This window comes from Schistocerca piceifrons, chromosome X (assembly GCF_021461385.2).
Source record: "Schistocerca piceifrons isolate TAMUIC-IGC-003096 chromosome X, iqSchPice1.1, whole genome shotgun sequence".
Classification (NCBI taxonomy): Eukaryota; Metazoa; Arthropoda; class Insecta; order Orthoptera; family Acrididae; genus Schistocerca; species Schistocerca piceifrons.
This window is the reverse complement of record NC_060149.1, coordinates 786,120,671-786,144,515: the sequence shown is the minus strand read 5'-3', so window position 1 is coordinate 786,144,515 and position 23,845 is coordinate 786,120,671. Positions and strand designations below refer to the sequence as shown.

The 23,845-nt window shown below is 43.2% G+C and overlaps 1 protein-coding gene across 4 annotated transcripts in view; it reads left to right on the top strand.

Moving 5' to 3' along the window:
- Window positions 1-23,845, top strand: part of LOC124722091 (ATP-binding cassette sub-family B member 6) — a 132,309-nt gene that overhangs the window by 90,232 nt on the left and 18,232 nt on the right. For all 4 annotated transcript variants that reach the window (XM_047247290.1, XM_047247287.1, XM_047247289.1 and 1 more), the window contains exon 12: window positions 21,276-21,390. In XM_047247290.1, the coding sequence (XP_047103246.1) occupies window positions 21,276-21,390 (115 nt within the window). The remainder of the gene's footprint in view (window positions 1-21,275; window positions 21,391-23,845) is intronic.

Genomic DNA, 23,845 nt, shown 5'->3' with positions numbered 1-23,845 from the left:
TTGCTAGTTTTGCTAATTTGTATTTTGAATACACTGCATTGATTACATGGGCCTTGTGATTAGCTTTGTATGAGTGGGCAAAATTCTTATGTTTGTTCCGTTGCAAACATATGGATTGTATGTGACCTGTCTTTCCACAGGTGTAACACTGTGCTTGTCTGCATAGGCAGTCTTGGCGTGTCTGCTGTGAATAGCACCGAGTGCATGACTTAATTCTGTTCGCCTGTTTAGAGAGCTGTTTACGCAAAGTGTCGCATGCCCGCGCTGTTGCTGGCTATTGGGCCAGTTGCAAACAAGGGATGGCTAAATCCAACAAATTGGTGACTGCTCCAATTTATCAACCGCTGCGGCACCTGAATCTTAGTGATCGAGAATTTGTACTACATGCTGAAATGATGGATCTGACTGTTTCAAAATCTGTTCTCTAAGTTTGACATCAGTTACATTGTACACGATTGGGTCACACAACATAACATCTGAATATAAAATTTGAATTTGCATTTCCTCTTCATATCCTGCAAATTTCTTACCCACTTGTGATAAGATTGTGCTGACCTTTCCTTGCAATGAAAGAATTGGTACCTAGTTGCTACTACGTTCACTTTGTTGACAAAAAGTAATGTAGTTTCACAGTACATGGTGTGTTTTGAGCAATCACATGGGCTTCATACTGTTGCAGCCATTAGAGTCGTTCCTCTTCTTTTTCGTTAGACTGGCAAAAAGGTGGTATAGCACTTGGAGCTACAGGTATTGCTTGCTATTCTGTTGGGCATGCAGCATTTGCCAGCAACTGCTGTACAGTGTTCTGCAGTGTGGGTATCTGCTGCATCTGAAACAAAAATCTGTGTTACCTGCGTCGCATCTATCTATCGCAGCTGAGACACCTGAGCAGGGGATGGTAGAGGTTGGTTGCTCATTTTGGAATAGGCAAAGGCAATAAATAGACAATGCAAGCAACAAAAATAAGCACACAAGCAAAGAAAATTTCTGCAATGCACACCTGAAAACACTGATTAGCAAAAACACTATAGAAGACCCTGTTATAACTTGTAAATACATCCCTGCATAGAAAAGACAAGGTAGAATTAAGGTGCCAGAAAACCACAAAAGCCCACAAAAAAAAGTGGCAGCTAGTCTCTGCAGTGTTGCTATGGTGTTTGTTCACCTTCTTGTCACCTCATCGTTAAATATTATGTTTCCATGTTAGTCATCAAATATGGGGTGTCTAGGAAACCTCCTTACTTGGATCACTAGACAACATTCAAACAAATCGTTTTAATGAATTTTATTACAAAAAAGTAAATGACAATACTTAAGAATTACACAGATGATTTACAAGCAAAGGGCGACGTACAACATAAGCAATCTTTTTCAATACAGACAGTCCTAAGTCACTGCTATACAAGTGCCTAATCTCGAAGCTGCTATCTGCTATTCAACTGGACCGCGGACTGTGACCAGTCAGGTGTGGCGCCTCTTTCCTCCTCACATAGGGGGCACTGCTGTTGTGTTGTTGTCCTGGAAAGGAGTTGGTCAGCGTGCGATTGGCTGATGTCTTCTCACAGCCATCTCTTCTCTATCGTTCCCAACTGGCAAGCCAGTGCTGGACTTAGGCAGCAACACTTCTGATGATCTCTGTGCTGCTGTCTGTCAGCAAGTGGTGTCACTTTGGCATCACAAATGGTCTTCCCTTCATAGGAATGAGTTCTGGGGAATAAAACCTGCCCCAGTGCTTGGCTGACCACCTCTCAGCACTCTGTGCGAGGTGATCATTTTAGCTAGGTCGCATATTGGGCACCGTCATTTTAGCCACTGCCATTTGTTAAGTGGTGATCTCCCACTACTTCGTGCTCATTGTCGTCAACTATTGACAATTCGCCATTTCCTGACAGATCGCGCTTTTTTAACCACTTACGTTCAAATGTATGATTGTCATCTTAGTTATCGGTTGCTTTAGCGAATGATGTGTGGGCTGTCAACTGTGTTTTACTTTTTATCTGTCATAGAAATATGGCAAAGGATATTTAATCTTTAGTTTAGGACCTCTGTTTTCCCTGTGACATATTTTATGGACCTTTCTCCGAGAGAAAGTTCCTGTTTTTAGCAGTCTTTCCGTCTGTTGATTGGGCTTAATGTGTAGTTGCTCTTACCTCCTTTTTCATTTTCATGTTCTAAGTGTTATAACCTTTAATCACTAATAAATTGCGTGGATATACAAACGTAGAAACAATAGCTAGTTACATGCTACCAATTCCGTATCGGCCATTCGACTGCCGTGCCGTGCCATGCCGTGCCGTGACATGCGGCCGGCGCCGTTCGTAGCTAGGTGGCGCTCCCGCGCTCAGCCGAGTTGCGGAGCGCCTCTATCGCCATTTGCGCGTACTGACGTGGCGGCACTATTAAATGTCGTGGCACTGTCACAACACTTTTCCCCCCTTGAAAAAAAAAAACACTCACTTCCATGGAGACATGGACAGTGCGGAGACATCCATGGCCTCTTGTGGGGCCCCAAGAAGATCCCGCGGAGAGACACGAGAGTATGGTCGAAAATGTCCAGGACGGAAGCTCGTGCGTGTAACGTGCCTCCTGGACGAGATGATGGGTGAAAACTCCGGAGCAGCATCCATAGGTGTCGTGGACCTGGGGGTGTGCTCCAGCGAGATGGGTCCCGGAGAAGGCGGTGTCGCGACTGGGGCCAGTTCCGGCATACTCGGAAGCGGTAGCGACGTCGGCTGCAGCAACACGCACGGGAGATCGGCAGCAGCGACAGGACTGGCTTCTCGGGCTGGTGGAGGCGAAGGAAGGGGCGGTGGCACCGGCGTGGCCACCACTCGTGGGCGCATCTGGTCGTAATGGTGAACAACCATGCCATCTTCCGTACGTATTTCACAAAGCCGGCGGCCGCGAAGAACCTTGACCACCCCTGGAATCCATTTAGGGCGATATCCATACCCTCGTGCCCACACGGCGGCGCCCACCGAGTATTTTCTCGCACGAGGGGACGCAGTACGAGGCCTGACAGGGTGAAGCAGGTGCAGTTGAGTGCGCAGTTGGGGGCCATGCAAGAGTTCAGCAGGGCTGCGATCACCCAGAGGCGTGAAGTGATAAGAACTCAGAAAATGCAACAGAGTGTCATCTGTGGAAAAATCACTAAGGAATTTTTTCATCTGGCTTTTGAAAATGCGGACAAGGCGCTCGACCTCCCCATTCGATTGCGGATGGAAGGGCGGTGCTGTAACATGATGAATCCAGTGTCCAGTACAAAAATCACGGAAGGCCTGCGAAGAGAACTGAGGGCCATTGTCCGTGACGATCGCGGATGGAAGACCTTCTAGCGCAAAGATTTTGGACAAAGCCAGTGTCGTTGCCGCAGTAGTGGGCGACGGACATCGAACAACAAACGGAAACTTCGAGAAGGCGTCAATCAACAGCAGCCAATAAGTGCCGAGGAAGGGGCCGGCAAAGTCAGCGTGCACCCGTTCCCATGGCTGCGCCGGGTCAGGCCACGGAGAGGGCATTGTACGGGATGCAGCCAGTTGTTGAGCACACTGACCACACGCAGCGATCATGTGGGCAATGTCCGAATCAATACCGGGCCAATAAACGTGCCTGCAGGCCAGGGACTTAGTCCGAGAAATCCCCCAACGGCCTTCATGCAACAGTTTGAGAACATCTTTGCGAAGAGAGGCTGGCACCACGACCCGTGGAGATGCGCCATCCGTGGTCAGAACACCACCACCATCTCGAACAGACAGACGAAGGCGCAAGGCATGGTACTTGCGAAGGGGATCCGATGCCCGGCCCTTGGTCCTGTCCGGCCAACCCTGTTGAATAAAACAGATCACCTGACGCAGGACCGGGTCCCGTGCAGTAGCTGACGTGACCTGCGAACCTGTAAGCGGAAAACCCTTGACCGCACGACGTTCTGCCTCATCAATGTGGAAACAGGGTAGTTCATCTCGATCGAAAACCGGGTCGGGGCCCATCGGCAAACGTGACAACGCGTCAGCATTGGCGTGCTGGGCCGTGGGGCGATAGTGAATCTCATAGTGAAAACGAGACAAGTATAAGGCCCAACGTTGCAGGCGGTGAGCTGCCTTATCCGGAAGCGACGCCGATGGGCTGGACAGAGAGACCAGCGGCTTGTGGTCGGTGATGAGGTGAAACTTAGAACCATACAAAAAAATGCTGAACTTTTTTAGAGCATAAATGATAGCGAGCACCTCCTTTTCGATTTTAAAATAACGCCGTTGCGCATCGTTAAGGGTCTTGGAAGCATAGGCAATGGGTTGTTCTGACCCATCCTCATACCGATGGGCGAGAACAGCCCCTAGGCCATACTGGGACGCATTTGCGTAACAGCTGATGCAGAGGATGAGCTACCGCTGCCGCGGATGGAATGAATTTGTGATGAATTTGTGATAATAAGCAATTTTGCCTAGAAACGCCTGAAGTTCTTTTACCGTAGACGGCCGGGGTAGATCGGTAATGGCCGCAACATGCTGACGTAGAGGACGTATACCCTCACGGGACAAGTGGAAACCAAGATACATGATGGAGGGTTGGAAGAACTGTGACTTGTCCAGATTGCACTTCAACCCAGCCGAATGCAGAGCCCGAAACAGCGAACGCAAATTGCGAAGGTGCTCCTCAGTGGAGGCCCCTGTGACAACAATGTCATCCAGATAGTTTGTGCAGCTGGGAACGGAAGCCGTGAGCTGTTCCAAAAACCACTGAAGAATGGCCGGTGCGCTAGCAACGCCAAACGGTAACTGCTGGTACTGATACAACCCACAAGGAGTGTTGATGACGAGAAATTCCTTGGAAGACGCATCCAACGGCAACTGATGGTACGCCTCCGATAAGGCAAGTTTGGAAAAGAACTGGCCCCCAGTGAGCTTGGTAAATAACTCCTCAGGACGGGGAAGAGGATAAGTGTCAATGAGGGTCTGAGCTTTGACATTGGCTTTAAAATCACCACACAATTGCAGACTCACATTTGGTTTAGAAAGCACCACGATTGGCGATGCCCATTCGCTGGGGGTAACAGGAAGGAGAATCCTTGAAGCTGTTAATCTGTCTCTCAGCCTTGACAGGTGCACGCAACGCCACCGGAATAGGGCGTGCCCGGAAAAACTTAAGGCGAGCTGTAGGTTTAAGAGTAATGTGGGCTTCAAAATCCTTGGCACGTCCCAGACCAGCAGAGAAGACGGACGAGAATTCAGAACACAATCCATCCAGCTGTTGATACGGAATATCCTCAGATATGAGGTGCACATCATCATCAATGGAGAACCGGAACAACTGGAAAGCATCATAACTGAACAGGTTTTCAGTGCCCGCATGATCTACCACATAAAACGTGAGAGGTCTAACAACAGACTTTTAGGCAGTGGAAGCATCAAACTGGCCAACGATAGGAATTTTCTGTTTATTATAAGTTCTCAGATTTCGCGTAACTGGAGACAAGGGAGGGGAGCCCAACTCCAAATACGTGTGAGAATTAATGAGAGTTACTGCAGAGCCAGTGTCCACTTGCATGCGAATGTCTTTATCCAGAACACGAACAGTAACAAACAACTTATTTGTTTGTGAAAGCATACAGTTAACATCCATGTCCGATGCCTCATCCTCGTCGACAGGAACTTTAGGGGACTGACACACAGAAGCAATGTGGCCTTTTTTCCTACATGAATTACACGTGGCCCAACGTTTTGGACACGCGGCCCTGTCATGCTGTACAAAACAACGTGGACAAGAAGGAAGTGCGGAACGAACCTGCTTCTGTGGTTGCTGTTTTCGCTGCAAGCGTGGCGGCCCAACGCAACGTTGTTGATGCAAGTGAACCGCCGCCACATCGTCGGTCCCCTGGGAAACAGGCAAATTGTCCGTGTCGAAAGTGGTCTGTGTAGCGCCACATCACACCACGCATCTATTTGCGCACCAGCAGTGTGAGACACTTCAAAAGATTGAGCGATGCTTAGAATTTCCAACAACGACGGGTTTGACAGTTGTAAGGCATGTTGCCGAACTTCTTTATCAGGAGCAAGCCATAGAATAGCATCCCTAACCATTGAATCAGCATAAGACTCATGATGAGTGTCCGTGACAAACTGACATTTCCTACTCAGACCGTGTAGTTCCGCTGCCCAAGCCCGGTAAGATTGATGGGGCTGTTTACGACACCTGTAGAACGCCACGCGGGCGGCAACAATGTGGGTGTTTTTTCAGTAATAGTTAGACAATAAGTCACAAATTTCTTGGAAGGACAGAGAGGCAGGTTCCCGCAGCGGGGCTAACTGAGATAGCAGCTGATAGATCCGTGGGGAAATCCAAGATAGAAATAACGACTTACACATAGGAGCGTCGACAACGCTGAAAGCCAAGAAGTGTTGCTGCAAATGCTTCTCATAATCCTCCCAGTCTTCAGCGGCCTCGTCGTAAGGAGGGAACGGAGGCGGAGAAGAGGAAGACAGACGGTGAGTAAGCGATGTCGACAACGCCTGAATAGCAGCTGTCAGCTGTGTTTGTTGTTCAATGAGTGCTTGCATAAGCTGTTCCATGTCTGCCCCGACACGAACACACAAATCCACAACGCAGGAACAAAAATATCCGACCTCGTCGCCAAAAAGTGTTATAACCTTTAATCACTAATAAATTGTGTGGATATACAAACATAGAAACAATAGCTGGTTACATGCTACCAATTCCGTATCGGTCATTCGACTGCCGTGCCGTGCCGTGACATGCGGCCGGCGCCGTTCGTAGCTAGGTGGCGCTCCCGCGCTCAGCCGAGTCTTCGGAGCGCCTCTGTCGCCGTTTGCGCGTACTGACGTGGCGACACTATTAAATGTCGTGGCACTGTCACAACACTAAGGTTCTGATATGAGTATGTGTGACATTAGTTGTTCTTGCACCCTAAAACAAAACTACAGCAATGCAGTTACATCTGTAGTGAGGAGCAGTTCCTCTCGAAATATGCTGAGGGTCTGATTGAGGCCAGAAGCTCACTTTCTGGCAGTTGTTTTGTTGTGCCTATCTGCAACTCAGAATCTTAGCTAAATGGTGAGTTGCAACTATCCTTTTCATAATATTGTTATGTTCCATCTTGGATTTTCTGTTGTTTGTATATAAAGCAGTTACATTTAGAAAAAAATGGCACATAGTTCTACTAATATATAAAAGGAATGGGATAATTTTCACATTTTTTTATATGTTCCTTGCTCATAGCACAACAGATACATAGATGTTATTCAGCTACTCTAAATTGTCAATCTGTGTTTACAATACTCACATACAATATATACATTTTGGGACGTATCATGGCATTATGCTTGTATGAAGAAGTATTGACATCTGCTAAACCATAGTTAGTTAGTTTCTGTAATATACTTTTTATGCTTTAAATAAATCTGTAGCTAAGTTCTAAAGATTTATATTGTCAGTAGGCTTCTGAAGATGACAAATTAACTTCTTGCATCCAGTAAAGCATAATTAAAGTAAATTTGCAGTTGATGACTGAATTTTATTGTGAAAAAAGTTGTACTTTCATGGTATCAGCAGCACACCCATATCTCCTATAACTGATTTACTAATACTTGGCATAAAGCAACATACTGGTTCAATTAATTTTATACGGCCGGTTATTACACAAATATTCACTTTACTCACACTACTTAGACAGTAAAAGCAAGGGGTGTCACTGCCCTTGTCTCTTTGCTAACCCTTATAACACGTTACAACTCATAGTAACGTAATACATTTAAAGTACAGCTCACAAAAACTCTTTGTCCTACAAAACTATCCTTTCTGTATAGCAAAAAATGACACTAATTCTATGAAACCTCATAATATTCTCATTGAAAATCTGTGACTGCATCTGTTTCTTTATGACACAAAAGTACAATGAAATCAGTAACCACACAAAAATCATCCACAATAGAACAAATAAAACAGACTACAGCACCAACTCAAATCGACATCAACGGGTCACTAGCAGTAACAAATAAAACCGTCATACCCGTAAAACAGTAGGCAGCAAGACTTTACATTGAAATAGGAAATATTTTCAATATCTTGAAAGTAAAGCATATGGATGTTTTTTGCTTTCTTTACAACAGAATTTTTAGCTTGGGGTGGTTACACAGTTACAGGAGGTGGTGGCAGAGCTTGCCCATGATATGGTTTTAGTCTGTCAAAGTGAAAAATTACAGCATGGTACAGTCGAATTTCTGCAGGAACAGGAGATGTTAAGTATGTGACCAGATAAGGCTCTTCATACAGGGGAGAGAATTTCTATGTTTTTCCTTTCTTAATGGCTGGGTTACAGAGTACGACAAAATCACCCAGTTTGTAAGGGGGAAGCACAGCTCCTTTGTTGCTTTGTTGAACTTGTTTGACGGTAGCCTTGGCATATTTTTGTTGCACTATTTTACAGACGGTTTTAAGACAGCATGCTAGCCCTTTAATTTTGGCAAGCTCTGCATCAGGCAGCAGCTTATTGAGTAAGAATGGGGAGTTCCTAAGTCACCTGTATATCACCTCATAGGGTGTATACCCAGTTGATTCAAGGATATGACTATTATATGCAGAAACTGTGTGTCCCAGTCATTATGTGTTCTGTTAACATAGTAGGATGGCATCTGAACTATAGTTCAGTGTACACGTTCAAGGTGGCCATTCACTTTATCATGTAAAGGCATTGTTCTCCATTTCTTAATTCATAATAGTTTACTTGCCTGCAGAAACAATACAGACATGAAATTAGTCCCCTGATCGGTAATGATAGCCTCAGGCATGAGCCACCATTTCTGCTGACTTGTCAGCAAAAGGCACGAGGATTAAGTACTTTGAAAAATGATCAATAATGGGTAGGACATATTTATTTTCTTATATGCTTTGTGGAAACAATCCTATGATATCTAATCCAGTGATGTGAAACTGGCATGGTTCTTGGGGGTTGTGCACAAGACAAACAGTTCCAAATATATTTCTCAACATCACTTTTTCTTATTTTCCACAAATATTGTGTAACTTTAGAAATTACTACCCCCTTCCCAATGGGAATCTTCCAGTATAAAATGCTGTCCTTTGTAACAAAATCTGGAAGAGAAGCATACTGGTGATATTCTACAGCTCCGTTCTTGTGTGTCTCAACCCTATCAGCATATCATCTGTTTGTACCACCCTGACTTTCCAACTTAGGACATATGTGTTTTTGTGTAATCTACTTGGTTTGTGACACACGTCACAGTCGTATTCCAACAATTTTAAGGGCCAGTGGGTTACATGACTACTTAGGTCCTGGAAGCTCAACATCCACCAAATGGCAGCATGGTCAGTGACCACAGTGAATTTTCTTCCGTACGAATAACATTTGAAGTAGTATATTCCAAACACGAGAGACAGTAATTCTTTCTCCATTGTACTGTAGTTTATCGCTGCCTGGTTAGGTTGGTGGGAGGCATAACTAATGAGCCTTTCATCATCATTATATTCTTGACTCGGAACTGCTCTGACGGCAAAATCTGATGTGTCAGTTGAAAAGATAAAAGGCTTTTAGAAATCTGGTGAACTTGTCAAAATATCTTTCATCTTCCTCATCACTAACTGTCTTCCATCCACTCAAAAACTGCACACTCTTTTTAACACATTAGTTAATGGTTAGTTATCATGGTGTAATCCTTCACGAATCAAGAGTAATAATTCATGAGACCTGAAAAACTTTGTAACTCATTAGCATTAGTGAGCACTGGGAAACTCTCAACTTCTTGTATTAAACGAAGGTGTGGCTTCACCCCCACTGAACTAGTGATGTGCCTCAGGTACTGAACCTGTGACTCTGCAGTACAACACTTCTCTATTTTTAAACTTAGATTTGCACATTGCAACTTTGACAGTACATTTCTCAACCTGTCCACAAGTCCATCAATGGTCTTGGGAAAGATAATTGTCATCTAGATAGACTGGAGGCGTAGTATGCTTAGTCCTCCAACAAGTCAGCGAACCTCTGAAAGGTGACAGGTGTGTTTCTAAAAACAAAGGACATGCTTTAAAACTCTTACAACCCTGAGGGTATCATAGAACCAGTTTTTGGCTGGTCTTGGGGTGCAGTTGGAATGTGGTGGTACCTAGATTGCATATCAAGGTTGGCAAAATACCCACAATTCCCTACTCTGTCTAGTGTTTCATCAATACAGGGTAGAGGGTAAGTATCAGGTGTGGTTATTTTATTTACAGTTCCCATATTGACATGTAGATGATAGCTCTTTTCACCATTGATTGATTTCTGTGGCACAACCATGATTGGTGAAACCCAGGAGCCATCTGAAGGTTATATTATTCCTGCAACTAACTGCTTTTTGGATAGTGTCCTCCTCAACTGATTGTAAATGAGGAGTAATTCCGTATAGTTTCTTTGTATTGACGTAGCATCTCCAGTTGGAATTTTGTAGTGCAGCAGGGCTGTTGCTGGCAAATATTGATGTTCCTTGAACAACCAAGCAAAAACCTCTAAAACTGGGTATAATAAATTTTGCTTTGACTGAGGTAGGTGAGCTAACTTCTCATACGACTAATTTATAGGGATGGGTGCAAATTTTTTTTACAGGTAACTGTTTCTTTTTCCCCTCATCTATACTGATTGCCCTACTGTAACTTTTTCCCCCTCAATCTTTTGTAAACTTGCAAGAATTGTCCCAAGGGGTATATCCATTCCTCCCTGACCAAAGTTAGCAAATACATCCTGGAACACAAAACTTCTTTCCTACTGCTTCCATTGTACTATTACCTCTCTTTATGCAAATCTGTAACCTGTCAAGAACATCATTTTGGCTGAATGGACCAACAAAGAAGACAGATTCAGCAGTTTCTTGGGCTTTGATATCAGTCCAGAGAACTTTCTCTTGCCATCTGCTGATTGCAATGGTAGTGATGGTTTTTAATATCCAAGTTCATGGTTGTGTGGAAATCTGCAAAATGTTTCTTTCTTTGCAAGCTCCTCATCCCTGTGAGGTGTGGGCACTGCCAAGACAGTGAGTTACCACACTGAATTAAGCAGTTTGCGTCATATAATCTTATCATGTCCTGAAGCTGATGTAAGAAATCATTCCCTAAGGTTACATTGAAATCCCTTTTTCACTCCTTCACTTCTTCCACATTAAACTGGTAACTGCTACCACTGATTTGTAGCTTCACAAAATGCTTTCCTGCCGGTACTATTAGGTCCTCGTCTAGTCCATTAATGTGGCAGTGTGCGACTTCAGCAACTGCTTACTGAGTGAGGTGGCGTAGTGGTTAGCACACTGGACTCGCATTCGGGAGGACGATGGTTCGATCCCGCTTCCGTCCATCCTGATTTAGGTTTTCCGTGATTTCCCAAAATCGCTCCAGGCGATGGTTCCTTTGAAAGGGCACGGCCGACTTCCTTCCCTAATCCGATGAGACCGATGACCTCGCAGTTTGGTCTCTTCCCCCAAACAAAACAACCCAACCCCCAGCAACTGCTTATAGCTATGAGAAAGAAATAAAACAATAGTTTGTGCACTGGTATCAACTACAATTTTGACAGCCCTCCTATCAAGTTTTCCTTCTAAAATTATGTTTTCCACCTCATATATCTTCTTATAACAGTAAGGATTGTAAATTTCATGGGGATGGTATTTGGTGGCAGGGCTTGAGGGCCTGCCACCAAATCCACCCTCACCCCCACTCCCCTTTCCTGTTTCACCAATGAGGTCCCTCATATTGTCTATAATTTTGAAGAGGGTTACTCTGCTGGTTGTACTGCCTTCTCATCTGGGGACAGTGACTGCTAATGTGCCCTACTTGATGACAGTGTGGACAGTATATTGCCTGACACCAGTCAGTGGGATATCCAGGTTTTTCACAGTGATGACAGTGGGTGTCATTTTTAAAAACTTTGTGCAGCTTGGTACTACACAATGAAATGGACACAAATCTTGCTGCCTCTTTGTGCAGCAAGACTTACCTTACTGCCTCATCTAAGGAGGCTGTGAGGCCACTTTAACCTCACCTATTTGTGGGTTTATACTACCCCTAATGAATATGTCCACAGCATTAGGTTCAGCCCCCTCAATTAGTACTTCATTTCGTTTCACATCTGACACCAATACGTACCAGTGACACGAAACCGTTTATATACCTGTGCAGCAAAAGCCTCGAAGTCCTCACTTTGTTTTTGCCACTGTGTGGATAACAGCCTCTGCAGTAACTAAGTCCTCTCTTATCTGAGTAGCGCTCTGATAACCCTTGTGCCAAAACTTCGAATATTTTTGTATCTCTTGAGGTATTTACTGGTTCGACGCATGTAGGGGCATATCCTGACAACTTCAACCTGGCTACATTTAAAAAGAATCCACATGGTTAGGAACCAAGTGTGTACTGCATCACAGGCACTTTGCAAGAAAGTAGTGGCATTTCCATTAGTCTTTCTAGAAAAGATGAGTATAATAGTTACTGTAGGGAAACTGTTTGCAGTAGCAGGGAGAGAGGTAATGGGACTACCTGTGGATTTCTTAGGGGCTCCTACAATAGTTTTTACTACCTTTTTGCATAGTCACTCAATACCTCAATGCTTCAGACTCTACCTGAATTTTTCTGAGAGTGAGCCTATTACTTTCTTCATTTAAAGTGGCAACGGGATTCGCATTTTTACTTTCGGCAGCAGGTTCCTGTCTTTCTTGTTGCTGAGAATGCAAATCGGACATGGTTTCAATTTAGGAAAAGGCAATTACTGAATGATAAACTTTTGAGAGAAGGCTGATATTCTCACAGAAATTGAAACTCGTGTCTGTCCACAACAATGTTCTCACTGTACTGTTAGTGAAGTGACAGCAACAAACGAGTGTTCGGTGCTAGTAACACTTATATTAATTTTCACTGTGTGGAAGCAGTGGATGTGGACGTGACGACAGTGCATCGCGTGAATGGGGTTAGCAGCAACAGTGGCGTGCTGGCAGTGCTGGTGCCAACAGCGATCGGCACAGGTGGCTTTCCATGGGATGGTGTGGCATGCATCATATACAGTGCGCTGGCAGTGACTGTTGGCTCTAAGGAGCCTCCCACTGTTGCACGGGAGAGCCAAGTCAGGGCCGGTGGCACTTGCCTGTGGCAGATGGTAAAATATGTCACTAGGAGGTCGAGCTCTGCTCAGTCTCACTGACTATAGATAGCACTCTAATGTGACTATGGGCTAAAATGATATGCTGTCCCCAGCTCTCAACTGACAATGTTCGTGTGGCCACCATCTTCGGAGGATAATTAATCCTAATACTAGACCAAATGTTGTGAACTATACCAAGTTCTGACACAAGTTGTGCATGATGGCTGATGGAAATATTGTCCAGATCTGTGGGTGTCCAGTTTGTGAGGATGGTTGAAATAACAACAGAGAGATCCCATGCTAAAACTGGACAATTTCCAGCTTTATTTTCTAGAAATCGTGGGATACATCAGTGCCTAGGGAGGTCACCGACGGTGTGTGGATCTGGCTTCTGAGAGGATGGGAAAGGAGCGTCTGTTTAGGTTGAGAGCCAGCTGATGAAAGAGGCTGACGTCTAGGCTCGACCGTGTTCCTCGGTCTGCAACTGGCCCTCATGTGATCATTTCCAACTCCATGATTGGCAGGCTGCTTCTACATTGCTTGTTCTGGAAGCGTGGCCTCATCAGCATTGCCACCCACGCGAGTGGAGTTTGCCCAGGCATCAGTTGATGGTGGCATCCAGCGAACGTTTGGTACCAGATAACCCAAGCCTAGCCATAGCTCACAAGAAAATGTAGTTTTAACAACAAATAATATTTTTGCTTGAGGTAGACTAATCTTCTGCACACTCCACTTCAGCTTGCACATTTATTGTTATTTTGAAATCAGCACAAAGTCTTAAGGTGCTGTTGAGTTTGTGTTTCATGACTGGGAGAGTTGTCCATTGAGTGTGGGGAAAAGGTGTTAAAATGTCTTCATGAGTAAGTCTGTCCAGCTGTAGTTATGACGGTGTTCTTAAGAGCCAAGGGCACTTGACAGCTTCTGAAAGAATTGTGGGTCGCCATGACTTTGAGTGACATGAGCTTCGAAACCAGGTGTCTTCCCTAGTTCAGGTGAGAGAATTTTTGCCTGTTTATCTCGGAATATCTTTATGGTGATTCAAGGCCCTTCAGATTGCATGGCATGCACTGTTTCATGAGCCATAAATCCAAAAGTGTGGAAAGAGTCAGTCCCCAAACAATGTCCACCTTGGAGTCAGCTATCACCAGAAAATTTACTACAAGGGTGAAGTGAAACTGGGAACTGCTGTAAAAGACAAATGTTGCATGTATGCCCAAAGGTTTGTGTTGGCTGCCTGCAACACTGGTGGCCCTAAACTTAAGAAACTGGACTGGTTTAGCAGTGACACAGAAGCACTGCTGGGCAACGGCACTGCTGGTGGTGTAGTTGTTTGTGAGGTCTTCCTGGCTTCAGTGTAGGTGCCCCCCCCCCCCCCCAACCAGAAGTGGCATGAGCAGGATGTCCCACATAACCTGTACTGGAGAATGTGACTTCCATGACATCTTCTTCCACCAGAATCAAAATCTGGACTGCACTGACTTCTTCATGAGCTTGACTATTCACATAACTTCCATCCAGAGTCGAGCATAAACTGCACCGTAACGTCCACATTAGTGTATCTATGTAGTCCGTTCCACACAAACATTTAAATTTGGAATTCGTACATAATCCTTGTTGATTGGCAGCCTAGTTTGCATATGATTGATAGAGGTCCTTTTTCATTAATTAAAACTTCCAGGCTGAATTGCCGTGGTCCATATATAAAACTGCTTCTCCTTCCTGACATTTTGTTGCCTACTGCGGGCAACATCTGTTGAAGTGAGCCGGCTCACCTCAGAAGATGTTGCCCGCAGTAGGCAATGAAACGTTAGGAAGGAGAAGCAGTTTTATATATGGACCACGGCAATTCAGCCCGGAAGTTTTAATTAATGAAGACGCTGGCCGTGAAAGCTTACGTGTTATGATTAGAGGTCCTTTTTGTGCTGTCAGAATTATAACCTGGCTGCAATAATATGTTTCTGTATAGGAAAATGTTCTTGCAATAAAGAAAACATTCAAGCAACTCACGTTCTGATGGATTTGTTTACAGTCCTAGTTTTTACATTACATTTTATATATATGTTGAGATGACCTTTTGTGTTTCCAGATCAGGAACTTGACAGGCTGAAAAATATAGCTACAACCATCAACTGTAAGCATCTCGCTCTTCATGTTGTTCGATAAATGGTTGGAAGACTGTAATAGTGGCTGATGAGAGTGCTACATTCACTGACACTTTCACTATGTGTAATGTACATGTTGTTAGCTCTCGATCACCTTGTGCCGTTTGCATAAGGAATTGTAAATGTTCAACAGTCTAAAACCTGAACTTTCAGCTAATTGCAAAAATTGTTCAAAGTCCGATTTGTACATATCTCATATCTTGAGTTTTGTAAAAGGTAATCTACACCCACAAACAATTGAGTTTATTCACAACGAGAGATCTAAATAGTGGACACTATCTAGAAACAGTGAAAGCATTCATAAGTCTGTATTACCGAACACAGGCCACTTCAGGCAGTATCAGAGTTCTGTCTATTACAAATAGAGCCCACCAGACTAACACTCTCTGCGGTACGATAACACTTGTGACATGCACGCCACTGTTCATGTCGGCACTGGCTTAGGCTGGTCGTGGGCTGATATATATATATCCCATCAGAGGGCACATCTGAGGATCGGCACAGAGTTAGTAGTGGAAACACAGCAGACAGTACTAATGTCGTGGTAGCTACTCACTTTCCTTGATAACGTCAGGTAGTGCCATTGCATACTTGATACAAATTTCTCACGAAAATATGGTTCATCTTGCATTGCTGGACCCATCATCTGTTGAAATAATGAGTTGTGGGGCAACAAGGTATTGAACACAATGGAACTGAATTTTACTCACTATAAACACACAAGCATTAATATTCATTAGTCACCTGAAAATACAGCCCCCATTATTGGAGAAATTCACATCTAATTTTGGTGAAATAGGCTGTGTGCCTAAAGACAAAGCCTTAGTGCTTCAAAATTGATTGTTAAAGGGAAAAAAAGTGGAGATTGGGGAGCTGTTCAATTGGAATGTTTGCTTTTGCAAAAATTTCAACACTTTCTTTACAAAATGATGTTTCCTTGTTTTCTTCTTTTTTCTCTATTTAAGCTTTCAACAAATGAGTGTTTATCTTGATCATCATTATTATTTACCCATCAGTGAACAGAATGCTTTTCTGAATTACGCTGTTTCTTGACATTATTCTTTTTACCCCCACACAATTTGATTATTACAAGATCAGCATAACATTGCTACTGATATTTCATGGACATTTGTAACTGCTACAGATAGAATTGAAAGGTATCTAGCCTAGAAGTATAAGCAAAAAATAACTCTGAACCTATTAAGGGATGACTTTCGGCATGCTCGAAATACATTGACAGGTTTTGTTTTTCGATCAGTGTTGTGCAGCGTGCGGGCACTATAAACTGGCATTCGGTAATGATCTTAAACAAACTAGTGATGTGACCACCAGAGGGGAGAGGAATAAAGCAGGGAAATAAGCCCCGCCTCCCTGTCACAGGTGAGCATCTACACTCGTGTTGTGTGTTTCTGCGAAAGCAGAAGTGACACATGGCCATGGGGATCACTAATATCTTCTGCCATTGTGAGAGTTGTAATTTCAAAATTGATGCAACCACAGTTTAAAACACCTGCCACTAGAGCAACTTTTGAACTTTAGCTAGCAGACAAACGTACACGTCTCTTTATTTTAAAATGATAGGTCCTACATTGCATTATGTGCTGTGTATCATGTTGATATGGGTCACCCTCCCACAGTTGATAACGGCAACAGAGCACCTTGCACACTGATGGATTGTTTTGTTTGTGAGCTTTTTATTGTCTTACACACAGTATCTTTCAAAGTGAGACTTTGCCTGACGTGCAATACTATTAACCAAAAATTGGTTAAATTTTCAATATTTACACGCAGAAAAGAAGACTGTTTTAAATTATCTCTGATAAAATGATTCGTTTGGATAGTCTATTATGAAACTGTGTTTATTAGCTAATTTTGTGTTTTTGGATTTTGAGGCAAAACTTACATCTAGATTTGCATTTACAGCAAATGAGTTTTTTAGGTCCCTAGTAACTGTAAGGAAAAGAGATACTGTATAACACAAAGATATTTCTGACAAAAAACTTTTTGAAAATAGTGGCTCACAAAAGATTTTTCAGTACAATGTAAGTGGTATCACTCAATTTATGGGGGCATGCTGGAAAGTAATGCTTCCAAAAATTTTTATGTGAAACCTCTTAAATCTTTTTAATTAAGGCAAATGTTATTAACATTCAACATCTTTATTGTTCATTTCTACATGTTCATTTCTACATATTTATTTCTCAACATTGTCACCCTGACAGTGAACACATTTCCCCCAATGAGACACAAGTTTCTTGATACTGTCATTGTAGAATGACTTTGAACCTCACCACAGCTTGCACTGCTTTGTCACTATCAAAGTGAAGTGCCTTGAAGGTGTTCCTTAAGATACGGAAACGACGAAAATTGGATGGAGCCAAGTTGGGAATTATTGAGGGTGACATGATAGTGAACCCCAGGCATAAGATGTTGCAGGTGTCCCAACATTCATGTGTGCTTTTACATCGTCATGCTGAAGGAGAGGATGCTCAGTGTGTGAACAAACTCTTCGAATTTGAAACTCTATTGCAGCATGCTGTTTCTCATGCACTGACATAATTACATTACATGCTGCCACGTTGCGTGCTACAACTTGAAGCCCTCCAGTGGCAGAGGGCTGCAAATGTATAGACATAAACAATAAAGATGTAGAATATTAGTAATGTTTGTTTTTATTTGAAAAACTTTTAGTTTTCACGTGAAAAATTCTGAGGCATTACTTTTCGGTATGTCCTTCTCATATGTTAAAAGTGAGCATCCCTCTTTTAAATGTTTAATGAGAGACAGTACTCCTGTGCTAGAAAGAACTTTAGTTCAAAGGTGTGTGTTTTTTTTTTTGTTTTTTTTTTATTTTTTTTATTTTTTATTTTTTTTTTTAAAGAAACATAGATTTATTCATTTAGGTGTTGACACACTAACGAACTGTCGCCTTAATGTGACGGCTGTGGACTTATTCCTGTAGTCACATTGTTTTTATGATTGTGAGTTGTGAGTGCACTGTAGAGCTGGCAGAACTACAGAAATATATGGGAGTTTGTTACAAGGAAGTATCCCCAATACAAGGAGGAACCTCTGATGTGGCCACAAGAGTATAATGCACTGGAAGTGGTAATGTTTTCTAGGAGAATGCTAAAAGACACAAAAATTGTGTAGTTGTTCAACTGACACATAGTATATGATTATATTGTAAAAGGAGTTTCCACTGCAGTTTATAGTTATTGTGTTCTTTCAACACAAACAAATACATAAAGAATGTCTGTACGTTTCTAGGCTAACATTGAAAGTGTTTCTGAGGAAAACTATCAAAACATAGGTAATATGGCAACATAGCAGACCAATGAGTGCAATGTATGCACTGTCTGGTTTGTTTTCTACTCTGCAAGCAATTGTATGAGGCTAAGTCAATTATTATCCGCAATGTAGTTATAAAATTTTATTGTAATCAAATAGGAAACATATAAGAACATCATTTTTCGACATAGTCTCCTTGCGTTTCAATGCACTTTGTCCATCATTGTACAGGCTTCCTGATGCCCTCATAAAAGAAGGTTCTCGGTTGATCTGCGAGCCAGGAATGCACTGCTTTGTCCGAGGCAAATCGGTGGCCCCTTAATGCCTGTTTGAGTGGACCAAACAAGTGATAGCAAGAAGGGGCAAGATCACAACAATATGGAGGATTATCCAGCAATCCAAATTTGAGTTTCTGGAGCATTTCAGCAGTGTGGCCAGCAGTATGCAGACGGGCATTGTCATGCAACAACACAACTCCTTTTTGACAACAATCCTCGGTGTTTGCATCAAATTTGCTGGCTTTAGCCTGGCAGTAAGCATCTCACTGTAACGTACACTGTTTATTGTTATGCCGCTCTCCCCATAATGTTCCAGTACTGGACTTTGTGAGTCCCAAAAAACTGTAAGCATCAGTTTTCCTGCGGACAACTGGGCCTTGAACTTTTTCTTGCACGGTGAATTTGGATGTTTCCATTCCATACTCGGCTGTTTACTCTCCGGCTTGTAATGATGGATCCATGTTTCGTCACCAGTAATAATCCTGCCTAAGAAGCTGTCCCCTACATGACCATAGTGATCCAAATGTTTTTTGCAGATGTCAAAGCGCATTTGTTTATGCAACTGTGTGAGTTGTTATGGGACTCATCTTGCACAAACTTTATGAAACCCAAGTCTGTTGTGGATGATTTCGTAGGCAGAACTGTGACTAATTTGCAGACAATGTGCCACTTTGTCAATAGTTAATTGTGTGTCTGAGAGAATCATTTCATGTGAACACCCAATGGTGTCTTCATTTGTGGCGGTAAACTATCGTCCGGCTCCTTCATCGGGCATAACAGTTGTGCGACCATTTCGGAATTTTTCAGTCCATTCATAGTCACTCCGTTGTAGCAAAACACCGAAAGATCTAAAGTCTTCCATGAATTTCGGCCCCTGATACACCTTCCAACAACAAAAAACAGATCACTGAACATTGCTCATCTTTGGTGCTAAATGCAAAAATGATTAGCTCAAATACCTGTTAAAGGAAATGTTAAGTGCATGACTCAGTCCACTTAAAGGTGCATAAGCAAAAATAGCTTTTACAGTGTAATGAACGCAGCAATTGGATAGGAAGTACCTGGAAAAGACTTTTACTAGCATGTAGAGCCATGGTCGTTTACTCCCTGTTCAGGAGTGACTGCATTTAAAGTCAACCACATAGCACTATGGAGCGCCATCTGCCAACAATGTTGTCGTGCACAGAAAAATGTCACTGTCGAGTTGTCGTCGGGAGATTCAGGGTGACGTAGACATATATTCTATTTGGTGTAATGAATGTCAGCTCACTTTAAATGTGGATACATAAAAGTTAATACAAATGGGTAGGAGAAACATTACTGGAATGTTCAAATATAATATTAACAGTACACTGGTGGACTCTGACACTTCAATGAAATATCCTTATATCTGGGAAAGTTACGCGCACCTACATATTTCCTTTAACAAGCGTACGTATTTCAGTTAGTCACTGTTGCATTTACTGTGATTGACTCATCCAGGGTGTTGTATCTGTCAGCCTGTACTAGTCACACAGCCTTGTGCTGATTTCAGCTGTTGCATTCTGCTGCATTACAGAGGAGTTTTGATAGTTTTTATTTCTCTCTGTTTGTGCAATATCTAAAACCAATTTGAGCAAGAAAATATTTTAAACACAAATGTCCACATATTCCCATTTATAGGAAGTATGTTGAATTAAATCAAAATTCTACAAACAGTGCATATTCTAAAACATCTGTCTTATATGGAATACATGGAAATATTATAAAATGTTAATATATTGATGTAAAATAGTTAGAATAGTAATATGTTTACTAATCTCATAAAAAAGCATTTAACAATACATGTGACTGTAAAATATGAGGGTTATCTGGTGTGCTTAATAGGTGAGGGCCTTCAGAGAACTACATCCCCCTTTTTTAAACCCCTCTCCATACTGTAACCCACTGTTCTCATACTTCATTGTACACTTATTCTATCTTCTTCCCTTGTTGAACATCTATTCTATTCTTTTGAAACTTCTTGGTAGATTAAAACTGTGTGCCAGACTGAGCCTCAGACCATGGAAGTTTCATATTGGTGCTCACTTTGCTGCAGAGTGAAAAATTCATTCTGGATCTCTTCTTTTTCTCTACATTTTCTCCCATCTCAATTTCTTTTTATAAGAGAGCATTATAATTTCATTTCTGCCATGACTATTATAAAAATTTCCTGACAGTGTTAGAGGCAGGAAAAATCATTTCATTTTCAGCATCTTCTTCTTCCTTCCCCTAAAAGTGGAAAAACGCTAGATGTAACAGGAGCTTGTCTTGTTGGACATTTGGTGGCCTATAAATCAAAGAAGTCATTTACTCTCTAATTGTTGCAATATTTCTTCAAATTATTCAGTACATTTCATGCTACTGGCCATATTTGATACTAATTAGTGCTTGAAATTTTAGGTTCAATATCCAGTATGGAAGAGTTGGTGCAAATGACGCAGATATTATAACAGCAGCAAAAGCAGCAGATATTCATGAAAGGATCCTTTCGTTTCCTGATGGCTATGAGACACAGGTAAGTAAGTGTGTGTGTGATAAACGGTTCTTCTACCATATAGTTCTTCATAGTCAGTCCATAGTTCTTCACAGTTTGACACACAGAAAAAACAATTGGATTTGACTTTAGTACAAGGGCTGTTCAATAAAGAATGACTGTTTTTGGCAGGGCAGCGTATCTTTAGTTTCTGCAGAGGTGTGACAACACCACCAAGCAGCACTATCTACATAAGGTACTGAACAGGCCGATGATGGTCGACAGCAAGCCAGGGAACAGAGCCTCGCAAGTGGGAATGAAAACTCACCATGCGAGTGAATGCACAGGGAAGCAGAAAGTCTGAAACCATGTAGAGACGTGCACGAGGATAAACACAACACATGACAGGGGTGGTCAACAGACCACTGAGCACATGGAAACTTCACAATGCATAAAACGAGGTCCACATAGGTTAAACTCAGCATTATAACTACCCTTCCTGGCTAATTGCTGCTGGCAGGTAAACATGCCTGTTGGTATGCCCATACCATGCTGCATGCCCTTCCCTCTCCCTTTCCCCCATGGCAGTTGTCCACACTATTCCAATCTCAATAACCCTCCCAGCTCCTCTGCCTTCAGCAAGGTATTTGTTGGCGAGGATACTAAGTACCTTCACCCTGAAAAGGCTACATAGATCTGAAAGTGGCCTGGCTTCGACCAGGACTTCCAGTTCAAAACCAGAGCGAGTGCCAGAAGGAGATCACCAACACCATTGGCTCTACCAGAGGGACAGAAGAGTGCAGAGGCGCAAGCAACAGTAGGTCCACCACCAGTGGCAGAAACAAGGCCACACTGGTGAGGGGGGGGGAGGAGGAGGAGGAGGAGGAGGAGGAGGAGGAGGTCGTGCCAGAGTCCATGGGGAATGAGACGTGCCGGGGTCCAAGGTGGCAGACGAAGGGGAGGCAGTCCAGGGTGTGAAATGAAAGGGGGGGGGGGGGGGGAGCATGAGGAAGTGCACTGCTGTAGGTGGGAGCCTGCGCCCAGAACAGCATCACAATAAACCCCTCCAGCCGGCTGGGTGGAAGACCACGGCTGTGAGGACCCAGAACGGTGTGAGTGCAACTGATTAGTATGATGGGTTAGCTACTCCTGACATTATGACCCACGATGAGACATGGCACCCACCCCTCCTGCTGTCCAAAAGACCAAGCCTAAACTGCAGTCCTGGGAGGAAAACAGAGTGGGCCTTGGTGGTCCAGGTCATGTGGCTCAGCATGCAGCAAATCTAAGAAACTCCACAACTGGTGCTCATGTAAAGAGTTCCTCTGGACTGCAGTTATTGACCTGTGTCACCCAGTATGTTGGCACAAAACTCAACAATGCATAGTCGCAGAGAGAGGCAGGCACAAACTTCTTCATTCTCTGAGTTAGAAGCTGCGTGAAATGGGACAGTAGTCAGAATCTGAATATCATAGTGAAAATAAGTCTTCAAACTCGTGTGTCACATTATCAGATACAAGACTCTGGGGGTCCCCTGATCCAAAAATGACTGACAACGTTCAGACAGTGGCAGTTGTTGACGTGGAGGATGGCTGGGTTTCACATGGAAAATTTGACAAAACATTGACCACAACAACCACATGCTGCCCAAAAATGGACCCATGAAATCAATGTGCATTCTATCCCCGTGGTGCTCCAAACCTGGCCATGGGGAAACCTGGTGTTACGGCGCAGCCAGGTTCTGTGCACAGGTCCCGCAAGCTCGCCTCAGATGTTCAGTGTCACAATCAGTTGCCAATGTGTGCACATTATGCCATGTCAACACCTTTGTAGGAGTCTTACCCCAGTGTAAGACATGCAGCAACTTGAATATGCAAGGGCGCAATGCCGGTGGGATGACCCTTTGACACTTAGCATAATATGAAATCTTGCTCAAAAAATACTGGCGCTCCTTCTGGTTCTTAGGTGCTGGCAGGATGGCAGCAGCTTTGATGTGTTCATCCGTAGGTAGGAATGAGGCCATTTTTGCTAAGCATATGTCCCAAAAAATGCACAATTTGGCAGAAAAAACTGAACTTTTACAGTTTTCAGTGGAGGGCATTCTCTAGAAGACATTGGAAATCTGTATGTAGTTTATCCAAGTGCTCATCTCATGTAGAGCCCATAACGCAAATGTCATCAAGATAGTTTATACAACAGAAAATGTCCTGCATCAACTGCTTCAAATATCAATGATAAATTCCCGGCACAGACAAGATTCCAAAAGGCAACCAATTAAACTGCTTAAACCAAAAGGGGGTCATGAGTATCAAGAAAGTCCACGAATCTGCATTCAATGGCAACTGTGGGTGCACATTGTACAAGTCAAAGCATGAAAAATACTGTCGTGTCCATCCCCTCCCCTCCCTGAAAGGCACACAATACCACCGGGCTTCTGAATCACCACCAAAGGGGGTGGCCCACTGACTTGATTAAATAAGAGAAACCATGCCCTGAT